This window comes from Gambusia affinis, linkage group LG12 (genome assembly GCF_019740435.1).
Source record: "Gambusia affinis linkage group LG12, SWU_Gaff_1.0, whole genome shotgun sequence".
NCBI lineage: Eukaryota > Metazoa > Chordata > Actinopteri > Cyprinodontiformes > Poeciliidae > Gambusia > Gambusia affinis.
Genome location: NC_057879.1, coordinates 11064056 through 11088841, shown reverse-complemented (window position 1 = coordinate 11088841; position 24786 = coordinate 11064056). Strand labels below are relative to the sequence as shown.

Below are 24786 nucleotides of genomic sequence, written 5' to 3'. Positions count from 1 at the left end.
TGAAGATTTGACGCTCGTACGTCACTTCCGGATGAAGTCGGGCAGTAGTAAAAAAAAAAAAAAAAAAAAAAAAAAAAATCTGGTAGCCATGAATTTCAGCTAGCTTGCCACCGACAACTGGTTGGTACACTTGAGTAAGTCCATCCATGTCAAGACACAAGAAGGATTTTCGTAGTCCTACGCTGCTTCTGACTACATATAGGACCTCTCCATCCCGCCTATCGTCCTGCTGTGAATCGGTAAGTAGGTCGCTTTTAGACGGCCAAGCTAACGAGCTAGCAGCAGCAGCCGCCGCTAGCTGAGCAACCTGCTAGCGGTAGTGATGGATGGATTTGGCTGCTAAATACAGAGGTTCTGGTGATCAGTTTGACTTCTATCGTGTTGGCTTTCTCCTCGCCTGTATATCCTAATATTACGGACTAAATTCAACGCTTTATATAATGTTTAAAGCAGTTTTCATTAGCATGCCAGTGAGTGTGTTTTTGCTGAGATAGTGCTGAGTATTATCCCTCTTTACCCTTGTCAAAAGCATCCGATGTCATGCAATTTATTGCCTATTGTTCATAGAGACCAACAATTTGCTTTCATAGGAGTATTCGTAGAAGTAATCCTTGTTATATCGAGTCCTTAAAATAAATTAACCTGTGTGGTCTGTGATTTTAAGGGTTTTTAAACATATAGTTTACTATAAAATTAGACGGGAATACAAGAAGGTGTAGGTTGTCTGATTGTTTGTTCGAATTTAGTACACTGTTCAATTTTAACAAATCATTTTACTTTCACTAGGATCTGACTGGCTCACCGAAGAGACTGCAAGACGTTGGTGCAGAGCTTTTTTTCCAGTTAACTTCAACAAAAAAGGATTTATAAATATAGGTATGTGTGCCATTTATCGAAGTAGGTATGTTGGTAACCTTTTCAAAAGGATGGTATGGAAAAACAAGTCATTTAATCTGGACAAATATTTTTTTAAAAAGTATTTTATCAATAATATGATCTTGTGTGTAGGTTGAAAGGTTAAGGTTGTTTTAAAAGTTAAAATTCTTGAGTAATTTATGTCTCCCTGAGGACACTGAAATATGTAAAACGTTCAGACTTATTAAAATCAGCAACAGAAAATATTTTTCTCAACATAAAATGCCTTCTTTTATTTTTATAAATAAATTATAAATAAATACTCAAAAGGAAGATGAAAGTTTGACCTTGCACAGGCCACTTTAGCGCATGCTTCAGTGGTGGACTGATTTATTTAGGAAATGTTGACTCTTAGAGCAGGTGTGCTCAAGTTCAGTCATCGAGAGCTATCATTCTGTCACTTTTAGATGAATCTCTGTTCTAGCATGCCTGAGATCCCTCACCAGGATTCATTTAGTTCTGCAGAGATCTGTTAACCAGCAGTTATTTGGATTCAGGTGTGCTGCAGAAGGGATACATCTAAAAATTGCTGGATTGGTACTGGACTTTGTTACCTCTGCTTTAAAGACTATTGGGTTCATTAAAAAAAAAAATCTACCATTTTTCAGAAAAATATAGCATGGAATTTTCAGACCAAAAATTCAACAACAAACCCCTTGCTATGTTAATAACTGGGATGACAAAATTGATGGCAAATTATATGTAAGGATTCTTAAAAGTACAAAAAGCATATAAGTGAATATGGTTGCATATCTGAGCAAACATGGAGAATTTTTTGGTTTGGACATTTTATTTATCTTGGTGTGCTAATTTCTTGGCAGGCAACATGTGCCTCTTAAATCACTGCCGCCCACACTCTGGTGTTGGATCAATTCCTCTCTAACTTATTTTTCTTTAGTTCTTTTTTTGTGTAATCTTATAGCTTAGAACACAGTTTTTTTCTCAATTTACAACACTGGAACATTGATGTCAGTTATATTTTTGTTGCTGCTCTATATTGAGAATGAAAATGTGGTGTTTCTAAATTGCATCACATTTGCAGGATGGGTCTGCAGGACTTAGTAAAAAATGTAAAATGTTAACATTTTGACAATGCTTACTTGTTTTGTTTCAAAACAATTAATATGACCCAATACTATGTGATTTAGGTGTTACCTTTGTAAAACCTTAAAGACATTGTGCTGTTCTAATACATTGCTACTTCTAAAAATCTAATTACTTTTGTGAGATTAAACTTCAGACTCTTCTCCAGCCTAATCTTTAATATTTATCTTAAAATATCAAATTTGGGTGATTGTTTTCTTCTGAGAAACTTTTGAAGTGTTTTGTTCTTGTACTGGTGAAAAGAAATAAATCTTTGCCTTTATTAAAATTGACATAATCTAAAACAAAGCATTAAGGAGTAAAACAACTTTGAAATGCTAAATATAAATATGCTACAAGCTGATCTACCTACAAGTGTATCTAAACAGACAGTAAGTAAGGAAGCGTTAACACTAAAACAAACTGCTTTGCATAAAAAACCTTTAGCGGGAGCAAATTGGAAGTCCGTTGAAAGACTGCAGCTTTGCGTTAAGGCAGTTATATCTTTACCAACAAAAGGCTGTCCTGTAGAAACTTCTGATAGTCGACGATATTTGATCCTAACAAAAAAACGTCAACTCCTTTGAAAGACACACCAATGGTGAGTGAATTAAGGAGGGCACTGTTACAATAATAACATAAGGCATGTAATCCAAAATGTTTTCATTAAACTGTAGGGCTCATTAGTTTAAGTACACACATGGCATTTATTTTATTAAAGTACCAGACAGAGACTTTGCGTTGGCAAATTCCGTCACTAAAAGGCCCAGCATGGTTGGGTAGCATGGGGTCAGAATCAGCCTTCGTTGTCGCAGCTTCTTGATGAAAATCTCATAATTTTGTTCTCAGCCTCCTGTCGTCCACCCCTTCTTGTCACAACTCCCCTGACGAACGCATCGCCGCCCTCTGCAGGTGAAATTATTGTGTGATTGGTCAGAATTTTGTGGGCGTGTTTGTTTATGCGGAAAAGTGCTTGGTCAGCATTGCGCATCTCGCTATCCATCTGTCGCTCCTATTGGACCAAAAACATTGAAATCCCCTCTGCTCTGTTCCGGTCCGATGCAGCGGGTAAATGCTGGCCTTTTAAATAACTTGGATCCGTATCTTGGAACGTCATTAGTTTGGCCACAGACATTGACAAGGAGTTTTGGTCCACTCTGATGCGTTTCAGGCCATTGTCCTGCTGCAAACCCCAGTTGTGCTTGAGCTGGGGGTCATAAATTATTGCCTGACCGTCAAATAATAGAGACAACTGTTGTTTTCTGGAGAGAAGAATTCATAGGTGTAAATAAGGTCAGCCGCCCAGGTCTTGAAGCAGCAAAGCAGTCCAGACCATCCCACCAGCACCACTATGTTTATCCCCTTCTTCATGTCAGGCCTTATTATAGCTAGTTAAACTCAAATAAATCCATGTATTTTATTTTGTCTTTAAGACAAACATGCAAAAGAGCCAAGTAGTTAAGATTGAAGTCTAAAGTGATGCTACATCTCTTTCTCCTCTTGGGCTTCATAATGGCTGACTCAAATGAACCCAAATAGTTAATTTTGTCTTATAGAAATTCATTACTTGTGTGGCTTTGTAACCTCCACAGGACGGTCACTATTTAGGAAAACAGAACAAGTAATTAAGACAACTGATGTTTAAAAAAATTTTCTTTCATTCACAAATATTTGCATCTAGAATTTATTTTATCCTCATTAGACTAAATTTAGTTCATTTGTCTTTTTCTCCATTTGCAGTGATTAATGTGTTATAGTCTGTAATTCATAAAGTATTGCTAAGCAAACATTAGATAATGAGCATAATAAAACAGTTCTGTCACCAAATGGGAAAAGTGTGAGCCTGAGAAGGTGTGAGAAAAGCATTTTGACTTCTCAATGTTGACAGGGATCATGTGTTAAATCAATAAAGTCTAATAAAAAGCCTCCATCTCCCTCTCTCCTCCCTCTTGTCCAATATCTTGTGACATCATGTGTCCCCGTGGTTATTACTAATATTTCATACTCGGTAATAAATGTGTCATTGAGGTCGGCTGCTTTTCCAGTGGGTCAGATGACAACATGCCAAATTTCTCTACAGATGTGTTATTGGAAGCACCAGTGTATCTGTACACACTGGTGTGCATACTTGATACAACTATAAAGAATCAGATCAGTGAAAATAATCGTGAGGCATTGCCTTTTATAAACTCCTGTGTTTTGTCGAGCATGTGCAAAAAAACATAAATTCAACTTATTTGGCAGACTATTAATTGGAATTTACTGTTATCATGATAAACCCATATATTTATTCCCATAAGAAATTTTTCATTACATTACCTTTCTAGTATCCTTAGGACCCTCCAGACCTGGCTGGTTTATAATGTCGTGTACCACGAGTCTGAATGTGAACAGGGATTTTAGAAAGTCCTGTCGCTAAAGGCGTTAGCAGAGCCGGGGTTTAGACTTCAGAGCAAATCCAAAATTGTCAATCATTGTTGCAACATCTAAAGTGATCTACATTAGTTTAGATTGCTTTTCTTTTGCTGTAGTCTCACTTTTCTGCAGAGCACACGTTTTCAGAAGCTGTTAAATCGTGTTAATGCGTTTGTAAGAGTCCAAAATCCTGTCAAGAATAATAGTGCTGCTCTTTTGTTTAACTTAGCTGTATATCTTTATACGCCTCTATACCAGACTAAAAACATCATGACACATGTCATACTGATTATTGCTTTCTCAGATCAATACTTTGCTGGACTGAGATGATCAGATTATCCAGAATAATATTTCTTTGGGTGCATTATTAAAAATGAATGTAAAAAAGATAAGATGTGTTTGAAATCATTTGCTAAATTCGTTTTTGTATTTTTAGGTTTGTCTTTCTCGCCTTAAACATCAAAACTATGTTTACAATGTTGCTGTTTTATGCTTCAGATATTTGTCACCACATATTCTGAGTGACCGATATCTTCCTACTGTGTTAAATTAATTTTTTCAAACAACATATTTTGTAAATGTGTTTCTTTTTTTTTTTTTTAAGCAAACAACTCTCTTTGCAACTTAATCAATTAGATTTATCAGCTTTTTGAAAGGTGCCAATTAAACAAATAATTTACTTATAATTTGTCAACTGGATTCTTGATCTGGAGGAAAAATAAGCAGTTTTATTATACTTTGAGCATAACATTAGCCCTACAGTTCTTTTATTGCACTATTTTTTTTTCTTGCAAAATGACCATCTCTCTATAAAAGTACTTCCATGTTTTCTATCTCCACGCTCCTTCCCAGATACAAATATACGAAGATGTTTTTTCCACATCTGTCACGTTAGAATTAATTGGCATTCAGTGGTGAGCTTTTGTTGCACTTCGAGTAACGCGAGTAGCCATCTATTTATTGTTGTCTTTTCTTGTGGCTTTTCCTGCTCTTTTCTCTCTTCAGTGTTCTAACCATCTTTTTTTTCCCTTCGCTTATTTTAAATGAACTGATTCATAGAGCGTGTCCGTATAGGTAATGCTAAGTCCCAATATTGCTCAGTGGAGTTCCTCTGGGGTCATTCCTTGGATAAATTTTTTATAAACTTCTCCATGTAAGGTCATTCACTGCCTGCCCTGGAGTTGCATTCATTGCTATGCAAATGAAACTCAGTTTTATGTGAATACTAAAGCAACTGCTTATTCAGCTTCTTATACAAACAATGGTAAGTGTTATACAAGTGTCAAGAAGAAAATTTCAAATGTCAGTCCAAAAAAAAACGTGTGAACGAGTTTTAAATAATTTTGTTTTTCATAAGTTTTAATGTTTTTGCTAATTCACTGTCTCTGCTCTTCAGATTTGTGCCAGAAGATGAACGGCCTGTCCATACGAGAGCTATGCTGCCTCTTTTGCTGCCCCCCCTGTCCCAGCCGCATTGCAGCCAAACTGGCGTTTCTCCCTCCAGAGCCCACTTATGCTTTGCTCCCCGACCCAGATCCTGGATCTGGAGCAACAACCGTGTCTGCCGCCAACTCCGGAGCTGCTCCCCCGTCACTCGGAGCGCCGGGACTGCGTTCGCGGCTGGGTAATGCCAGTGGATCAGACAGAGGAGGCGGCGGAGGAGGTGGCGGTGGTAGTGGCGGTGGAGGAGGAGGAGGAGGAGGCGGCAGTAGTAGTGGCGGTGCTGCCACCACCAGCAGCAGTATCAGTGGGCCCGAAGGCAGGTGGAAGTTGCACCTCACAGAAAGAGCCGAGTTCCAGTATTCACAGAGAGAACTGGATGTGACCGACGTATTCCTGACCAGATCTAGCCGAGGGAACAGGGTTGGGTGCATGTACATACGCTGTGCTCCCAATGCCAGGTGAGACATGAATCACCGCTGTGAGACTGACGTCGCTCAGATGTACGTTTTATAAACTTGTTAGCAAGCCATCACCAAATTATACACCAAATTTCTGGTTTGAGTTTCCTGTCTTAGCGCTTCACTTCCTTACATTCTTCTCTTCCCTGTCTGTCGCTCAGGTTCACAGTGTTGTTCTCACATGGCAACGCAGTAGACCTGGGTCAGATGAGCAGCTTCTACATCGGCTTAGGCACCCGCATCAACTGCAACATATTCTCCTACGACTACTCAGGCTATGGTGTTAGTACCGGCAAGCCATCTGAGAAGAACCTTTATGCAGACATCGATGCTGCGTGGCACGCCCTGCGCTCTCGGTAAGGAGGCCAGATTTGTTTTAATTTAGCTGGTGGATAAAATTTTAACCCCTATTGGCTCGTTTTTATTTGATTAGATTTTATTTTTTAACAGTTGGTAACCAGTTACCAGGTGCAGTAACTCTTTATTATAAGATGTTTATAGTTTTGTTGTGCAATATGAGTATAGTTTTGGCTATGTATAATTATGAGTAATTTCTTAAGACCCGAATAAGATTAGTAATTTAGATCCAATTAACTGTCAGTGCAGGCTGCAATATTTAAATACTAAGCCCATCACTGCTGTTATTTGAACAGCAATAACTACATACATGTATGGAATAATAAATACAGACACTTTCTCTTGTAAAGAAGTTATGAAAAAAAAAATGTAATTCTTATGTGAAATTTATTCACACAGGGTTCCTTACAGTCTCAATACGCTGGTACACAAGTAAAACTACTAAAAGGTACAAATATAAAACAGAACCGATGCAGTGACGTCACAGTTCTGTCTGAATTGTGAATATTGAGTAAACAAATTTATTTTGTGAGGTCTGTAGATAAAATTTAAAAGCAAAGAAAAAAAAAGAATGAAAAATTGAAATGGGGTTAAGTTCACAGCTTATTCTATTTGTACTAGATTTTCCTGAATCCCGTTTGCTGATACAAAAGGAACATCTGCTGATGTTCATTTACATTTACATTCCAGATGACTCTATTCTGTGTCATATATTTTGGAAAAAAATTAAATAAAATCAGAGTTGTGGGCAGCTCAGGCCTAAAAAAAATTAGAAATCAATATTGGCTTGAAAAGCTCAATCTGTGCATTTCTAACTGCTGTATTAAACAAAAACAATATTATAAAGCACTTGGCACCTTATCCCAGTTTCAAAATTGAATATCCAAATGTATGACTCAACAATTCTTTTTATTTAAAAAAAAAACAAAAAAACGTGTAAATTTAACATGACATACAGCTGTAAAGGTCAAATTGCAAAGTGTAATTAAGTGTGGTAATATTTTTCCCTTTAAAATCTCAGTTCAAATCAAGACATTAAAAGGTAATATCACAATTAACTGATGGGAGGAATAGTTTGTTGCGTTTATCACTCGTGGCAATTTATTATGTGAAGCACTTTCACACACTCATCACACACATTGTTGGTTGTAATGTGTTTAAATTGTGTTAAAATTTCTGTTTTATTCTGTAATTTATTGGCTTGTTTTACAGGTATGGCATCAGCCCTGAAAATATCATCCTGTATGGACAGAGCATTGGCACAGTGCCCACAGTAGATTTAGCATCAAGGTTCGAATGCGCTGCGGTGGTCCTTCATTCTCCTCTCACCTCCGGCATGAGGGTGGCCTTCCCTGACACAAAGAAAACTTACTGCTTTGATGCGTTCCCCAAGTAAGTTCCTCACCTCCGGCATAAATATGAAATTTCCAGAAAAAGCAACTCATGAATAAAATTTCAAAAAGCAACGCAGTAGCTAAAATCTATATCCAGTTGAGAAGATTCCCTGCAGGCTTAACGGCATCTTTGGCATCCTGTTGTCAAAGTAAACTAATTGTTCTAGTCCAGATAGAAACTGTTAAATTATAATTTTTTTTGGTTAAGAAAAAAAAAAAATTCTTTTTTTTTTTGTCAAAAAGTAATTTTACATTTCTTAGTAGTGAAGCAAAAAGCATTTAAAGTACAGCATTCTCAGGCGTACTGTGGTGGCGTAGGGGATAGCGCGACCCACGTTTGGAGGCCTTGAGTCCTCGACGCGGCCGTCGCGGGTTCGATTCCCGGACCCGGCGACGTTTGCCGCATGTCTTCCCCCCTCTCTCTCTCCCTTTCCTGTCAGTCTACTGTCATATAAGGGACACTGGAGCCCACAAAAAGACCCCCTGGAGGGGAAAAAAAAAGTACATTATTCTCACAGCATGGACCAGTCAGTCAGAAAGTAAGCAGAACTTTTTCTTTATGCTTATTGCTAGTAAAGGTTCTACTAACATCGACTCGTGTCGTACTGCTCAGTGAAAACGAGGCAGCAGTCTGAAACAACACTCTTTGGTGTTGATGCTTTTACTGAAGGAGGAAGACTCAAAGTTAGCTATTTTTGATTTGTCGGATTGAAATCAGCTTTCGGTTTATTCTTTTTTTCCCCCCTTACTTTCAAAAATATGAAATAAAAACTAAAGGAAATGGTTTGCTTTTTCATATTTTAGGAATTTAGTAATGACTTCTAATGAAACGATTGTGTTCCATCAAACTCAAAAAAGCTACACATTTTTTTTATTTTGTGCAAGTTCTCTAAGAAAAACTGTTAAATGTATATTAATTTAAGCATGTGGTGACTGTAGTTAGAGATGATGTAACGTCCCAAGGTTAGAATTGTTAGTTTTTAATTAAATGTAGAAGATAGATTAGTTTTTCCCATTGAGGCTCCAAAACAGTCTTTTGGAAACAAGGTTGTATTTGAGTAGATGTCTTTAGAAAATGAACATTGACTGGATCTGTTTAATTATTTTTCCTTTACCTATATTTTTACCCTGGCATAGATTGTAGGACCATTTCTCGATGATTTTTATTCTTTTTTTGACTGGAGAATAATCCACGAAGTTCTTACAGACGTAATCCGATGTACTCGAGACGCACTGCATGTGTAAAATTACCGATCTTGCATTAAAACGTGGCTGAATTGTGCACGGCACCTTAGAGCAGTAATGCATAAATCTCTTCCAGCATCGAGAAGGTTTCAAAGATCCCATCTCCAGTGCTCATCATTCACGGTACAGAAGACGAGGTGATCGACTTCTCCCACGGCCTCGCCCTGTTCGAGCGCTGTCCCAAGGCCGTGGAGCCCCTGTGGGTTGAGGGGGCCGGCCACAACGACATCGAGCTTTACAGTCAGTACTTGGAGAGGCTACGGCGTTTCATCAACCAGGACCTGGCTGCGCAGCACGCCTGAGAAACAAGCAGCCTCTACGTGTTTGTATCTATGACACTGTGTGTGTGTGTGGGTGAGTGTGTGTGTGTGTGGAAGCATGTTTGCAATGAACGCGTGAATGATTTTGGTCACATCTGTGTGTCTTTAAAGCAGCACACCTACAGGTTCAACACAAACACGACCTACGATGTGTTTCCTGTTCTTAAAGGTGACAAAGTTTTTTTAAACGTCATTAGCTTTATACATTTGTACAGTGTTGGTGAAACACTACAGAACAGATCAAGTCATTTCAGAGCTGCAGTGTCGTAGGACGACCTGGAATTGCAGCTTCAAAACACGTCGACTTAATTCAATTGATAAGTGAAAGATTTTTGTCCACAAAGGCACACAGATGTAATTCTGAAGTGGTGTTGGTGAGTATGCTGTGATTGTGTGTGTGTGTGTGTGTGTGTGTTCAAACTTCTCTGGATCTGTGTGCACACATTAGTATGCGTGAGTGAATGTGTGTAGAAATGAAGGACATCCTGATGACTTGGAAACCTAGAGTAGTGGAAGGCTAATGAGGACATCAATATTGATGATTCTTTTTTGTTTTTTAATCATGTGATTTGTGTATAATGAAGAATACCTCCACAATTTGACTAGTTCTCTTTTCCAGTGGACAAATACTGATCAAGCATGTATCCTCCCCCCTCTCCACTACTTGTTTACCTTTTTAACGGACATCAATCTGACTGCCAGGGCATTCCCAAGTTTTTCTCCAGCTAACACTAACCTACTTAATATGTGGTTTGGGGTGATCTGTCTCCAGTCCTCTTGTGTAGCCTGAAATCTTTTCACAGCTTGCATGGCTGCAGAGTGTCTCATACTTTCCCTCATTATTAATTCTCAAAAGGCCAACTTCTATGTCTTTTCCAGTCCTAAACTTTCCACTAAGTAGCAGAAACAAGAATCAGGGAATACATTAGATTTCCCATTCAGAAAAAAAAAAGTATTTCCCCCGGTTTTTAAGTGCAAGTCTGCTCTGTCATTTCGTCATGTAAACCCAGAGAGGGCGCGCCGAAAAATTTAAAGAGACGTTTGCAGACACTCCAGGAAGTGGCTGCTTCTGAACAAGAAGCGGTAGAGAACATAGCACCTCATTAGACCGCAATGAGGTGACGCAGCAGAGTGGTTGTTGTGTTTAAAAGGTTTATGGCAACTAATGTTATAATGATGTGTGAGTTATTTAATGTTTATTGGGTGGAATGGAACAAAATGCAACTTTGTCACTTTTTTTTTTCTTAAAAAAAAACCAACAAAAACTTGGGGTATAGATTTGCATTTATTTAGGATTTTCTTTAATCGACACAAACTTTAAATACATCCTTACCGATGTTTGGATATATGTCTCATAGCCACACAAGGTTCAGGAAACTCTTAGCATGTTTGTGACAGAATCCTGCCTGAACATCTGAACATGGATCCAGCTTTTAAAGATAGTCCAGTAGTTTTTCACTGAGGCTTAGTTCCAACATATTCCAAAAGCTTGATGCTTAATCAACTTAAAAACCAGTTTCTATTTATTTTTTGGGATCATCATTCCTGTTGAAAACTCAGACATGTGTCTGTTGGTTTGAGTTGAGTAATTTGGAGGCAGTCTTTAATTTTTTTTTATTGTTCCTGTACTGCTGCCGGCAGAATTGACCTCTCAGCATGATGCTGCCACCAGCCTTTGTTGGTTAAATAGTTTTGTGTTTGAAAGCCTCACCGACATACTTGTATCTTCTCGTTGTCTCCTCCAACCATAAATCGTTTCTCCATAAAACCTTTGGCTTGACTTTGTGGCCAACTGCAGATTTCAGGTTTTGGAGCAGTTCTTTCTTGCTCTGCTGCCTCTCAGTCCTCGCTGATATTAAACTCGGTTCACTGGACTTCGATACTGGTGTTTCAGCAGCTTCCCCACCCCAGTGAATATCCTTTCATCCGCAGCTCACGGCTTGGAGCAGACAAACTAATTAAATTTAAAGTTTTGCAAATATTCAGTCAGAATGTTTAGCCAGAACTGGCTACGACATTTATCCAAAGTATAAGGACATATTTGAGCAACTAATGTATTTTGTGATTTGAAAAAGTGAAGTTGTGTTGTGTAATCCTTCCACCTTGGGAAAATGGTTCAGATTCATAATTAAAAGTCTTAAATAAATGAGAAAATCATGCATTATGGTCGTCATGTAAACGCCTGAATGGCACTGTAAACGTTTTAATTTTTGGAGAGAGCCATTGTTTTTTTCTTTATTTCCTTTTCTAAGCTTTGCTGATCTGCTGCCCCTTGAGCGGGACGCCTGTGTCTTCGGCTTTGAGAATTGAAACAACATACTAAATGTTTTAGCCTTCAGTCCGAAGCGGGGCTAAAGTTGAGGCCTTTGGAGCTTGATGCTTTGATGAAAGCTGACTCCAACAGCTGCTGTCTGCTCCAACAAACCAACATGAATTGCATCCATTTTTATTCCGATGTCGTGCGTAACCTGAATTTTGCTGTCTAGCATTCATCCGTTTCTACCCGCCGCAGCAGCACATTCGCAAGGCGAAGTTTAGCTTTGATGTAATTTTTCCTGAGTTGTTTGTTTCATAATCATACTTCGTGATGTCGGGACTAATATTGTGATTCAGATCAGGTGCCAGAAGGGAATATAGTTTCCATATTCCATATAGTTTCCTGTACCTTCCTGTTTTTGTTTCCATCTCTGGCCCTAAATGTACAGAAGCTCTTCTTGTGGCTGGCAGCACACCGCAATGTCTGACACAAGCCATACTTGAGCCTCGTCACTGTTGGTGTGGTGCAGGTTCCACCACACGTACGCGCACACACCTTTGCACATCCACATGCATACACAAACACACACACTATATGTATTTACACATTTATATATATATATATCTGATCAAGCATGAAAAAGCAGGTCTTACGTTCAGCACTATTGTATAAAGCATCCAAAGTGTAACAAGGGTATAAAATGTACGTCTGTGTCTTTTCATTATCATTGACTGTGTTCTAAAGGAGAAAGGATCATGGATACAGGTTTTCCTGGGTAAAGAAGAAGTACTAACAGGTCCTGTGTGCAGACCTGCTGTAGTACAAGGTGTTTGCTGCACAGGAGATCCATCAACTTCAGTGATTGTGGCCGCATTGTATCAAAGGGAACATTTATTAACCGGCACTGACCTGATTGCTCCATTTTGGGAGTGCAAGTGGGTCTCGGGAAGCAGCAGAAGACGTTTTCTGAACCACCACTCACCTCCTGTCTTCTCGAACAGGGATATTTCTCTTTTCTTCTTCCATTCTCATCCTGTGCTTTGCGTATGTGATATTTGAATAATGGAAATCTGTTACATTCTCAAACTCAGAAACTGAGTCAGAAGAAGAATTTGAGAGCGAGTAAAAGAATCTCTCTCTCTTTCTGGAAGTAAAATTTGTCCTCAGTTTTCTACCGGGATGGGGAAACCAGGGAGACCTCACTGGTTTGGAGAATCTGGGTTGGAAACTTACCGTTTAGCGATACACCACTATGGTTGATATTTTGTATCCTTTGGCCTTGAATGTTCATTGATTGGGGTGGGTGAGAGGGAGGGCGGGGAGATAAGCAGTATAAACTGTATGCATGTCTGTTGTGTTTTGCTGAGCAAATGATGGGATGGAACATAATCTTGTGTTGTCAATGTGAGGATAAAGGTGAATTCTTGGCGTTGAAACATTAAAACTCCAAAAAAGAAAAAGAAAGAGGACGTTTATCTGAATTTTTTTTTAATGCTGATACTAACTGATGTAATGGGTTTTTTTTGTGTGTGTGCTAGAGATTGACAGGGTCTGATGTTGGGGTGGGAGGGATGTAGAACCTATTAGTAGACTGTTTATATGGTTACTGTACTTACCTGTTCTTTTCTTTGTATTATAATTTGTAATTTTATGTTGCTTTTTTTTAAACTGAAAATATGATGTAATGAAATGAATTCATGGGACTGAATCTTGACCTTTTTATGGACGACAAAATAAAATCACTTACGTACAAAAACATGAAATTGGGTGATTTTTTTTTATTACGTACAGTCCATAAATTTACATATATTCCACTATGCAGTTACAAAGGCAGGCAAATATTTGTGCATTTAAGACTTCTGCCATGTTGGAAGTGATGAATGAAAATGTTAGGGATTCTTGTAAAAACGATAAGTTTCAGGTAAAAGAAATCAGCTTTAAATTATGTATTAAATTCATACTGTCAGAGCACATTTTACAAACAATTGGTGCCAGAAAATTCTTCAATTGTGAAAAACAATTTGCCAACAGTGAATCAAAATAGAAAATTTGACCCTTTTTATATTAGTTTTTGAAGAATCTTAAGGTGGTTTTGGTTTCTACGTATTAATTGTTTTTTGGGGTAAACGTAAGGTAGCTCAAGCAAAATCGGGACGCCATTGCTACTCTGGTTTAATAAATCTGTAGTGGCTTACTGCCCTCTGGTGGCCAGTTGCTGTCATTAACAGGCTGAAGTACATCAATTCGAAAGGTGCAATAAAAGAACACCACCATTGTGTGTGGGGCTTAAAAATAAAGACCTAGGGAGTTTATATTCCGGCCGAGTTAGACTGAGTCTGTTCTTCGATTTTCAAAAATAGCTGAACCAAGCAACATAATTAAAACAAACAAACAAAAAAAACAATCACTGCCAAGGTACGCTAGTTGTCTCCAGCTTCTTTGTTAGCTTCTGACGCTCACATGCATGCGATTCCTACACACACCTCCGACTTGAGTAAAACTAATATAGTTTTATAGTATTCACTTTACAGAAGAACAAACACCAAACATAAAAGTGAAATATGATCTATTTGGTGGAACAAACATAGCCACTAAAATAACAGTTCTAGAGTTGTAATATATGCATAACATTATTTTTTGATAAATAGATTTAAGCAAAGACCTGTGAAGTAGTCCAATGAGATTAATTATTACTAATCTCACTGGATAAGTAATAACTAATCTCCAATGAGATTAGCTATTATCTAAACTGCATTTTTAAGAACTGCACACCTTGATAAAAGCACCATCTTTTGCCACAGTACAGCAACAAGTGGGGGAAGGGCAGCACTAAGTTACACCTGTCAAAACTGTGCTATGTCTGTCAGTTAAATAAAAGGAAATTAACCATTATATTGTCTGTTGTGAATAATGCACCTTTAAACACTTTGGGTCTTAATGAAACCAAGATCACACTTATCAGAACTCTGGTATATTCCACACATTTCAAGGATTGGGTTGGCAGAAGTACGAAGTTGATTTTAGCAATTGTACGAAAGAAATTTGTGGAGGTAACTTTTAGAAACCTTTGGTACACTGAAACAGAAAGCCAACACATGTACGTCTGGGTTTTATAGAACCCAGAAGTACCTTTAAGATTAGCTGTATGTAGAACATCAACTTTGATGTAGAACATCAAGTTTGATTTCTGTTGTGAAAAGTATTTGTGTGCAATACTGGAAAAAAAAAAAGTTATATTATACATGCTTCGTTTAAATATACATTATTAAAGTCAGTATGTGTTATTGTCAAGATGTCTTTGTTACAGGTGTTTATGTTTTCTGGTACCTGGTGGGGAGAAAAAAAGACAAAGGAAGAAAAATGAGCTGATGAGAGAGGAGGAGTGAAATTAATATTTAGCTTAATCAAAACACTTACAAGCAATCTAATGGATGTTGTTTACATTGTAGCTTTTTAAATTGTTTGATTTTATTTAATCAAGTAACATTTTACTACTAAAATCTGACTTAAAATCAAACTCTGGCAAACATATCTAAATGCTTAAGTTTACAAACAAAAGTGGATGTTCTGAGACAAGATTCACTGTTTAGATTTAAACATGCTTTGAATTCCTCCCTATTGTTTCACCATAAAAATACAGACAGTACATCCAAGTGTAACTCTCTGGAATGGAATCACTTTTCTCTCCTTTTGACTCCTGCCAAGAACAAGTACGGCCACTTCTCCTCTATCTTACTGCGATCAGCAGCAGCTAATTGTTTGAAAACCGGTTTGAGGAGTCTCGCTTTTCTCCCACACACACACTCCCCAACCGACTTCCACCATGTGTGTCTTTGTGCGACTTTACTCACTCTGCGTAGAGCGGAGACAGATCGGTCAGGGCTCCTAGAGAGCTCAGCTGCTCTTCCAGAGCGGTGATCCTCAGCCCGATGTAGCCGGACAACAAGAGCAGCAGCAACATTCTGCAAGAAAAACAAACAAATAATTGAAAAAAAGAAGGCATTACATGAATGCAAGCCTCGCATTCTACAGGCCACAAACCCAAGTAGTGCTTTCACTCTCAGGGTTAAAGGTGGGAGGTCATAGAGTGCTGATTTTACTAACAATAAGATATCAGTTACATCTATCTTTGTGGCGCATAAGTAAAAAAAATCATGTGGTATTATTATCAGCACCATCACAATGGTGTCATAGCTTTCTTCACTTCAGTAAGTCGACATGCCAGCACGGGTGGGTATGTTTTAACATTTCTAAGCTCAAAACGTTGTCCAGCATATAGCAAAAGGTTGTTTTCTGCTAGAACGCAAATATTGAGCCGCCCACATTATGGAGCCTCACGGAACATTACTGTCCTCTGTGATTAAAGTATCTAAAGTTTGTTCTTACGGAAGAACTGAACTTCTTTAGTTAAAAGGCCAAATGTCTGATTCCCCCTCCCGCCCCCATGACGCACACTGCAAATGTGCAGTAGTTAGCAAAGAACTTTTAGCTGATGGAAGCAGAAAAGTATTTATACCCTTTGATCTGAAATGTTGTATTTTATTAGGCCTTTAGGTTATAGATCAAAACAAAGCAGTGCAAGACTGAAATAGCAGGAATGGACACATGGTTTTCAATTTTTTATATAAATCTAAGTCTTGCATAAATATCTGTTCTGCCACCATTACTCTGGATCACCTTAAGTACAATTTAGCATCACCTTCAAACATCACTTAGTTTGAATGACTAACTTCCCAATTGTTTCCTGTTACTTCGTGTCCAACATAAAATCCTACACTGAAGTTTGTGAATGAAATGAGTATTTCAGCTAATTCATTACATGCAAATGGCTGCAGTACTTAAATTACCTGCTGACTAAACAAATTGTGACATAATTAACCCATGAGTTGAAGATTTTCAATCACTTTATTTGCGCTCAGCTAGAAAGGATCTGGGCTTTATTTTAGCGCAGCAAAGCAGTTGAACATGGACTGAACTGAACAGAATGAGACGACCAGGAAAGGAGCCAGGAGACCAATCACTTTTAAACAAACCAAGAAAATTTGGCTAAGCTTTAGCAGACTTGTGCAGTGTTACTCACAGGATCAGGAAGATGTGGAAGACAACTCTTAGACTCAGAACTTCTCTGAAGAACAATAAAAGCGTAACTTTCTCAAGGAACCTCCAAATCCAAGACCCAGCTAACAACAACAAAAAATAAATAAATTAAAAAAAACAAAAGCATCAATAAAAATGTCAACGCATTAATGAGTAAAGAGTGATTACTCTGGTTTTGTCACCTCGGTCATTTTCATTTGTAAAACCGCCTCCCTCTGCGGACTTGCATGTGCCGTCAGCTGCGGAGGAGACACAAATGCGTTGTTATGTGCTGCAGCGATGTTGAGATGCTTCCCACTGCAGTTCAGATCGGCATCCTTACCTCCACCGTCGATCAGAGAAATGCTGTCGCTGAGAACAACGCTCTCGAAACTGTCCTCTAAACTGGAAAAGCTGGAGGCCTGTAGACGAAGGATAGGTGGATGCTGGGAATCATTCTCATTTGCTTCTGGATTCTTGCTGCCTAAAAGTCTCCTGAGACGCAGACTCACCGCATCATGCTCAAACTCTGCAGAGGACAGGTAAGGGCTGCTGCTTGGGCTGCTCTCCTAATGTAACCATTAAAAAAACAGCAACAAAAAAACCTGTGTTAAAAATCTGAAGTTTGTTTTTGCTCACCAAATGGGAGAACATCTTGTTTACCTGAGGCTGACAGCAGAGGCTTTGGAGGAGTTTGCAACAGACATTATAGTTCCTCACTGATGCAAACAAATACTGAAAGAGAGACAGAGGAGGGGGAGGGGGACAAGAGAAAGGGTTAAATCTGGGCCAAAGCATGATGAAGGGTTTGCTCTGCAGAAATAGGGTTCATTTCTACCTTCCCTTCTTCCCCACTACTCTTTCAATGTTTGATTTTCATAGATTTTTTTTATTAGCTGGAGCCAAAACTGAGGGAGATAACAGAGTCAGGCCATAAATTCCAATTCCTGACATTCGGTATGAACTGGAGGAAACGTGTCTCACCTCCTAACATCTCAAGCTCAAACTGCACAAAACATCTCATAGCTGTTCTGTTGAACATACTGAGCGGCTTTCATCGCTAATTATAAAAGGCATTGAAGAACCAATAATCACAACTGTATCGGTTTCAAATCTAATCGTTTGAGCTTCATAATAACGATGCTGCTTTTGCTCAGATGGCTTTACTTTGTTTTTTGTTTTTTTCCTCTGCAGGCCCCGAAGTGATCTGCATGGAATACCAAACACTGTGCCGATCTAAAAAGTGTGAGCGGAGCCTGACCTTCTCTCCGCTGGATGTTAGCACAGACAGCACAGACAGGGTTGGGTTATGTCTCTTTATCTCCTTCACACTGGAAATAGCAATCACCACCTGTAAAAAGAAAAGAGCAGGTCAGTTCTGGACGCTGTGTTACATTCGAGTCGTGCACCTATATATTTATCCAGCAAACCGAAACACCTTCGGATAAAATAGAAAAGGTTTTTGTCGTTTGGATTCTCTTGGAAAAAGCCCTGAAATTTCCTCACACAGTGATTTGTTGGAAGGATGGAAGTGAGGTTTAAAAGGTTCGCAAAATGGCCTTTAATACCCTGAAGTAGAGCTGTTTTTTTTTTTCTTGGTTTGTTGTTGCTTTAGGAAATTAGCAGCTCACTTTGGTCTTAGCTCCTCTACCTGTTAGCTTTCGTTTCCAGCTAATCAGGATTTATACCCACCGAAGATGGTGAAAAAGTTACAAACAGGATTTGACTGCTAATATCTGTTTTTCAATAAATATTAATATGAGACAACGATGAGCTGAGTAAACACATGATGATGTCTGGTTATCAAATGATGATTCTTAAAAAAAAAAACAACTATCCAAACCAACCTGTGAAAAAAGTGAAACGCTGACTGAGCCCAAAAGCTAGTAACTGGCTGCATCTCATGGTTGTGTCAAATATTTGACAACAGTCACCAATTGTTTTAGTCGCTCCGGAGGAATCATCTTCTCTTCTTTTTCCAGGCATGTCATTCGTTTTAAATTGAAGCATCAATTAGTTTTGATTCCCACTTTAACTAGGCTACTTTAAAACCTTTGTAAAATTGGGGAAAAACTGCTGCATATTTTCCCCCAATTTTATTTATACAACAAATTTCATTTAACACAAAAACTCCAAACAGCAGAGCAGTGCATGCACAATTTCACACATCACAGGCGTCACCTCCACATGATGAAAACAGAAAAAAAAAACCTGAACTTTTATGCTGGGATGTCCGACTACAGAAGACGAAAGTGAATTCTGTGGACGAATAAAGCTGAAGTTGGAGACTTCCTTAAAAATCTGAAAGGCTCTACTTCCAGTAAATGAGAACATAATTTTATGTTCATTAAATTAGAATTTTCTTCCCCGTGAATCTCATTTGTCAGATTAAACGTACCTTTTGAAAATAGCAAATTATATGAAGGTATTAAACATAGTTTCAGTTACGTCCATCTGTACTACACATGTTTTTTTTTTTAGTGGTCTGATGTAATATTCTAATCATAAACATTATGTTTGCATTTGCTGCTAGTGGAAAACCATCAAAGTTGGCAGAAACAGGAGCTTGACAACCTCAGTCTGTGTGTAATTAATCTATGTAATTAATGTGTTTCACTCAGTGAACATATCTAATGAAATAAATGGAATTTTCAATAAGATTCTAATTTGCTGACCGGGTTTGTACGTGAAACTTATTAGGTTTTTTTTAGTGACATTTTTGACTTTTCTCTGACGTTCCATGTTTCACGTCAAAAATGCACCAAAGTCAATTTACCTTGGTCTCTTTCAGCAGCACAGATGAGTAGAAGCACACGCTGTTCTCCGAAACAAAGAGTTTTCCGTGATACAGGACCTCCCTCTGCAAGGAACAGGTAAACGCTGCAACAACAAAAGTGCATAAAAGAAGGTCAGCGGGGAAACATGAGCACATCTGCTGAATCATTTATCCCCGCGAGGCGCTTGCGGCTCTGCGGAGCATTTGGCAATCGAACCCATTCGGAGGCCCAGCGATTGGAAAAGTAAGACAGCGGAGATAATTGGAACAAAAGTCAGGATGTGAAGTCATTTCCATAATCAATCGCCGTAAATGAGCCAAACAGACTTTTGATTGCGAGAACACTCACTGTGTGTCAGCCTCTCCTCCGCGGGGATCTCTTGAAACAGTTTGTGGAAGGTTTTATTGTACTTTATGTAGCTCTGCGGAGGAACACAAACAACTGTTCAGATGTGTGGATGCCGAGCAGTTTAACCGAAAATGTTTTCCTCTAGACACAAAGTGGGCTTTTATGTTGGACTTGGATCGGAAGTAACAAATACTTGCTCGGGAGCAGCAGTGACATTGCCCAATCCTGGGCAAGTCGCAGGATTGTGCAGAGCGAAACCTTTTTTAGTACAATCTTTCTGGGAAGAAAGGCATTTATTTTGGTCTTTTAAACTTGAGAAGTGAGATCACTGCCAACACCTGAGGAATTACCTGGCATTAGTAGATAATAAAAGTAATTTTCTTTTATTGTTTTCATGCAGCGACAAATGTAGCAGCCTGCTGCAGACGGAGAAAATCAGTTAGGTTAAACTAAAGCGGGGCTCGTCTAAAATACGTAACATATTCCTAAAATTACATAAATAGGGGAGGACACGTCCATTTTTATTCCTGTTAGATTAAGCGTGATATAAAACACTGGGTCAATATAGTGCCTTTTTTCCACCTGTGCCATTATTTACTTCTTATACTTTGACATCAATGCCATGTATGAAAATGTGAAATTTAAGATCCAAATTCAATTCAACTATTCATTTTATTTATTCTTTTTAAAAAAATAGAAACTTTAGAACTATTCAATTTAGTTCAACTTTTGTGAATGAGGTTAATATTTTCTTTTTAATTCAGGTAAAGCTTTTGAAACCGTTAGATAATTTTATAAATGTTAAACACCTGGTCTAATATTTGACTTCAGAATGAACAAATAATGATGACTAACATTAGTTCCCTTCTGTTAGTTACTGAGTAACTAACAAACCTCTGCACCACGTGATGGCATCCGATTGAGGTCATTTATTCAATTGACACAGGTGTTTTGTAGCAGGTGTATCTAATATCAAATGTTCCTGCGCACTTTTTGTTTCTTTGGAGATTCTATGGTACCGATGAGCATTTCTGGGATGTCATGCCGTGAAAGCAAGTCTTCAAAATGTCCCGCTTCTAAAGTATTTTTCAGAAAATGGAGTTCACCTTATTTCACATTGTCTCCTATACCAGCGAGCAGCAAAGACGGTCTAATTAAAGTCATTGTCGATGCTCAATTAATGTCAGAATTTTCCAGATCGGCAGACTACTGAAGCGTCTGCTTTTTCAGAGCTACTGCCACCTGCAAGCATCAGTTAGTGCAAAAAAGGGAAATGGAGGGAAAACGATCGTTTGCTACTCAGTGGCGTCTACAAGACTCACCAACACAACAAATCTGTGCAAAAAAAACAACTAAACAAAACATGAAGACATTTAAAATGGGATGAATGCATGAGCAACCAGAAAGAAAGTCAATCAAATTTGCAAAATGCATTCTGCCTAAAGTTAAACTCACATACAGGGTCTTTTGGTGATGGCAATAAAATGTGAGAATTTGTTTTTGGTTTAAATAACTGAGCCTTTTTCATAAATAGTTCTTGCAGTTATATTATAACGTCATATATCAGTTTAGCATTTGTTGTATTTCATTTGTTTTTGTTTTTTTTTGCAAACTTCAAAATCACCTACTTCAAGTTCAGTCATCTTTAAGGGAATGTCAAGAGGCATCAGGATAAATTTATACATTTAAAAATTTCAATATTATAATATTTCCTATAATCCAAAATATTACTTCAATTTTGTCAATATTGTAATTTGAAAAATGAATGTATTTTTTTAAATATAGAACATTATCTGATTATAATATCTGATTCCTTTCTACGTCGCACGCAATTATGTTCCGCCCTGATTAATAAAAGATTTTCCTGTTCAGGTTTCAGACTGACGAGATATTTTACGGTAATGCCTTAAAATATTATGATGCACTTTGTGTTGCTCTGTCAAATAAAACCCCAACAGAAAACGTTGGAAGATAAAAGTTGCATTGAGACAAAACATAAAATAACTAGGCCTAACGTGTGACGGAAAATCTTAACATTTGAAATGTTTTCCCATTTCTTGTCAATACGAGCTTTCACAGATATGACAAAGTGTAAATCTCAATTCAAGCTACATATCTGGGTAATAACTCTTTATGGCTTTAAAAAAGGGATGCTGTCAGTTTACATATTTGCTTCACATGCAAAGAAAAAGGGAACAACACACTGAGACGATAAGAAAGTATGAATCTGACTTACGTGAGTGATGGTGAGCCCGTCCGATCTGCTAAGATAATCTCCTGCTGTGATCTGGTCCCTGAAGTCACAAATGGTTACGTTTCATTCGGATGGACGGTATCACGGCACAATCTCAGAATAAGCGTGATGTTTTCTCTCAACCGGAACTTTCTCCAGATGTCTGTGTGGTATTGGGTGCGTTATGCACAGTACCTGTTGCCCATCCTCAAGCTTTGATTTAGCTGCCTGCCATGCTGCTGTTTGACAGTCCCCAAATTCAGGCTCTGGCTCCGGCTGCACTTCTTCCCGATGCCTCTTCTCGTAAAAAGAGGGGAGCGCTCGTCCACGACTCTAATCCAGGAGAAAAAAATGTCAAAAGGGACGACCCGGGCTTTTTAAATGAGCCTCGCACGGCTCAGATCGATGCGAAACACGGTAAAGAAATTAAATCGCTGATGGGAACACGCAGCATTTTTAGAGGCATCAGCGCGGATCAGAGCGGCTCCAGTGTGCTGACAGCAAACATCATTTCATTAAACCTTTCAGCTGCATCGTTCTGTCTCAGAGACAGAAACAGGAGTTTGACTTGTTTTACACAAACAGCGTGTAAAGCATCAACAAAGAGTCGTGTTCGGCTCTACAGGAGGCATGGATGAACAGCAAGCAGGCACAAGGAGAGTTGTTCATTTTTATGAATCCAGTATAATGCGCCTGTCGGTAACGCCGCTCTTCAAAGCCGGTGTTTGAAGTGCCAGAACAGCGAATTTACAGCCCTGAGCAAAGCTTCTTACACCCTTTGATTTTCTTTTTCTTAATATTTCACCACTTATAATTCCAATTATTATATTGGGATTTTATGTGACAGACCAACACAAAGGAGGGAATATCTGTGGACACGAAGTAATAGAGTACATACTGTTTAAATAATAATAATGATAGTGAAATGTGTGACTTGTACTCCGCTTTCCTCTCATATCCATATATAATACCTAGTAAATAGAGTTCATCTGTTTATAATTTAACTTCAGCTGTTCTGTGAATCCCTCACAGGTTTGTTTCAGCAAATCAATGAACAGCCTGCACTGTGAAGATGTGGGAGTTGTGGAGAATTTAAAGCATAATTAGTTTACGAACCAATATCCCAAGTTAGAACATGTGCTGCTCATGCTGTTACAAATTGGAGTGTGCTTTATCATACTGTTGCAACTGTGGAGGAGCTGCAGAGTTTCACGGCTTAAAGTGAGATTTTCTGTCAACTATTAGCCATGTACTCAGTGAAGCTATGAGCAAAGAAAAAAAATAATTTCAACCACTTTTTGGCCTACAAGCAAATGTCAAGTGAAAACTGCAAACTATGAAATAAATGTGCTTGCAGCATCAAGCTGAGCAGAGGTCCACCTTCCAGCAGAACCACAACCCAAAAAGAGCCACAGCAAAATGGCTTGGAATGGGAAAACGTAGTCATATGCTAGGGTGGCCTAATCAAAGTCCAGACCTAAGTCAGTAGGTTTAAAATGCAATGCTCAATCCAAAGTAGCTCCTCCAATCCGAGCTACTTTGCAAAGAAGAATGAGCGAAGATGTCAGTCTCCAAAAGCCGGTAGAAGTGCAAAGAATGTCACCTGTTCTGCAGAGGGAGCTTTTTAGATTTTTATAAGTAAACAAACGACTGAATAAACCCTGCATCTTTTTATCTTCCACCTTCACAGAACTTTGAGTTGGCCTATACATCCCATAAAATCCCTGTAAATAGATTGAAGCTTGAAGTGGTAATGTGACAAAATGCGATAAAGTCCGAGAAGTATGCGTGCTTCTGCGGCGCCGCATCTCTGAGTTATTGCTAGTCATTCTGCTGTCGCTGGGCAACAGGGATCCCTGGAGGCTGGTTTCACTTTGAAAACCAAGCAACGCAGAGTCTGGTCACATATCAGCCACCACCAAGGACCAATTCATCATTATAAAAGAGAAGCCTCGCGAAAGCCTGGCAGCAATATAACAAGTACAGTTCACATTTAATTTATTTTTAAAAATAAAAAAGAGAGAGAGAGCGAGAAATACTCACGAACTGCCCACTGAGAGTTTCCTGCTTTTCTGAGTCATGACAAAAGCAGATTTCCCAACTTCCACACAAGTAAACAGTCACCAATAACACGACAACGCGATGATGTTCTCACTTCAGCGCAGACTCATTAGCTCTCAGCGGCTGGTGGTCCATTGTTTTCTTTTTCCTGGACGTCGCTTGGAAATAAGCAGGTGATACAGAAAGAGAGACTGCCCACTTGTTCAAGGGATACAAGTGGGGAGGAAGCGCCGTTTCAAATGAGCCAATCAGAGGACGCCTGCGGAGGTAAAACCTGTGACGGTGGGCGTGGCCTGTTACACACGCACATTCAGAGATGGTATGTGGAGATCGCCTTCCCACGACAAGTCACGCACGAGGCTTTTAACCTGTTCGGCCTGCGCAGATTGGGATCAGAGTGATCA

At 38.7% G+C, this 24786-nt stretch overlaps 2 protein-coding genes across 4 annotated transcripts; one reads left to right on the top strand and one right to left on the bottom strand.

The window, feature by feature from the left end:
* abhd17aa (abhydrolase domain containing 17A, depalmitoylase a) lies at window positions 1–13347 on the top strand. 2 transcript variants are annotated; one of them, XM_044134208.1, is made up of 7 exons: window positions 59–239; window positions 787–876; window positions 2848–2910; window positions 5810–6314; window positions 6476–6670; window positions 7884–8063; window positions 9387–13347. In XM_044134208.1, the coding sequence occupies exons 4-7, from the start codon at window positions 5824–5826 to the stop codon at window positions 9610–9612; spliced, it is 1092 nt and encodes a 363-aa protein (XP_043990143.1). In that variant the 5' UTR covers window positions 59–239; window positions 787–876; window positions 2848–2910; window positions 5810–5823; the 3' UTR covers window positions 9613–13347. The 2 variants fall into 2 exon arrangements, with proteins under 2 accessions (XP_043990144.1, XP_043990143.1); XM_044134209.1 differs by lacking the exon at window positions 2848–2910 and having other exon boundaries at window positions 1–239.
* Window positions 13182–24651, bottom strand: LOC122841143 (GRAM domain-containing protein 2B-like). 2 transcript variants are annotated; one of them, XM_044134211.1, is made up of 13 exons: window positions 24365–24651; window positions 22517–22654; window positions 22325–22382; window positions 20089–20161; window positions 19740–19843; window positions 18225–18314; window positions 17627–17698; window positions 17476–17532; window positions 17307–17385; window positions 17167–17223; window positions 16968–17067; window positions 15739–15849; window positions 13182–15214 (listed from the first exon to the last, which is right to left on the bottom strand). In XM_044134211.1, exons 1-13 carry the CDS (start codon window positions 24400–24402, stop codon window positions 15199–15201), a joined length of 993 nt encoding a protein of 330 aa, XP_043990146.1. In that variant the 5' UTR covers window positions 24403–24651; the 3' UTR covers window positions 13182–15198. The 2 variants fall into 2 exon arrangements, with proteins under 2 accessions (XP_043990146.1, XP_043990145.1); XM_044134210.1 differs by having other exon boundaries at window positions 24477–24609.
* Window positions 24652–24786: the final 135 nt, after the last annotated feature.

Bases quoted from the DNA above. Each gene is read 5' to 3' on its own strand.
- LOC122841143 (XM_044134210.1), bottom strand. From the start codon at position 24,517: ATGGACCACCAGCCGCTGAGAGCTAATGAGTCTGCGCTGAA. The intron at 19,844-20,088 runs GTGAGTGTTCTC...TTGTTGTTGCAG, and splicing joins GGAGGAGAGGCTGACACACA to CGTTTACCTGTTCCTTGCAG. The intron at 18,315-19,739 runs GTAAATTGACTT...TTCTTTTTACAG, and splicing joins TGCTGCTGAAAGAGACCAAG to GTGGTGATTGCTATTTCCAG.
- abhd17aa (XM_044134209.1), top strand. From the start codon at position 5,824: ATGAACGGCCTGTCCATACGAGAGCTATGCTGCCTCTTTTGCTGCCCC. The intron at 6,315-6,475 runs GTGAGACATGAA...TCTGTCGCTCAG, and splicing joins CGCTGTGCTCCCAATGCCAG to GTTCACAGTGTTGTTCTCAC. The intron at 6,671-7,883 runs GTAAGGAGGCCA...CTTGTTTTACAG, and splicing joins TGGCACGCCCTGCGCTCTCG to GTATGGCATCAGCCCTGAAA.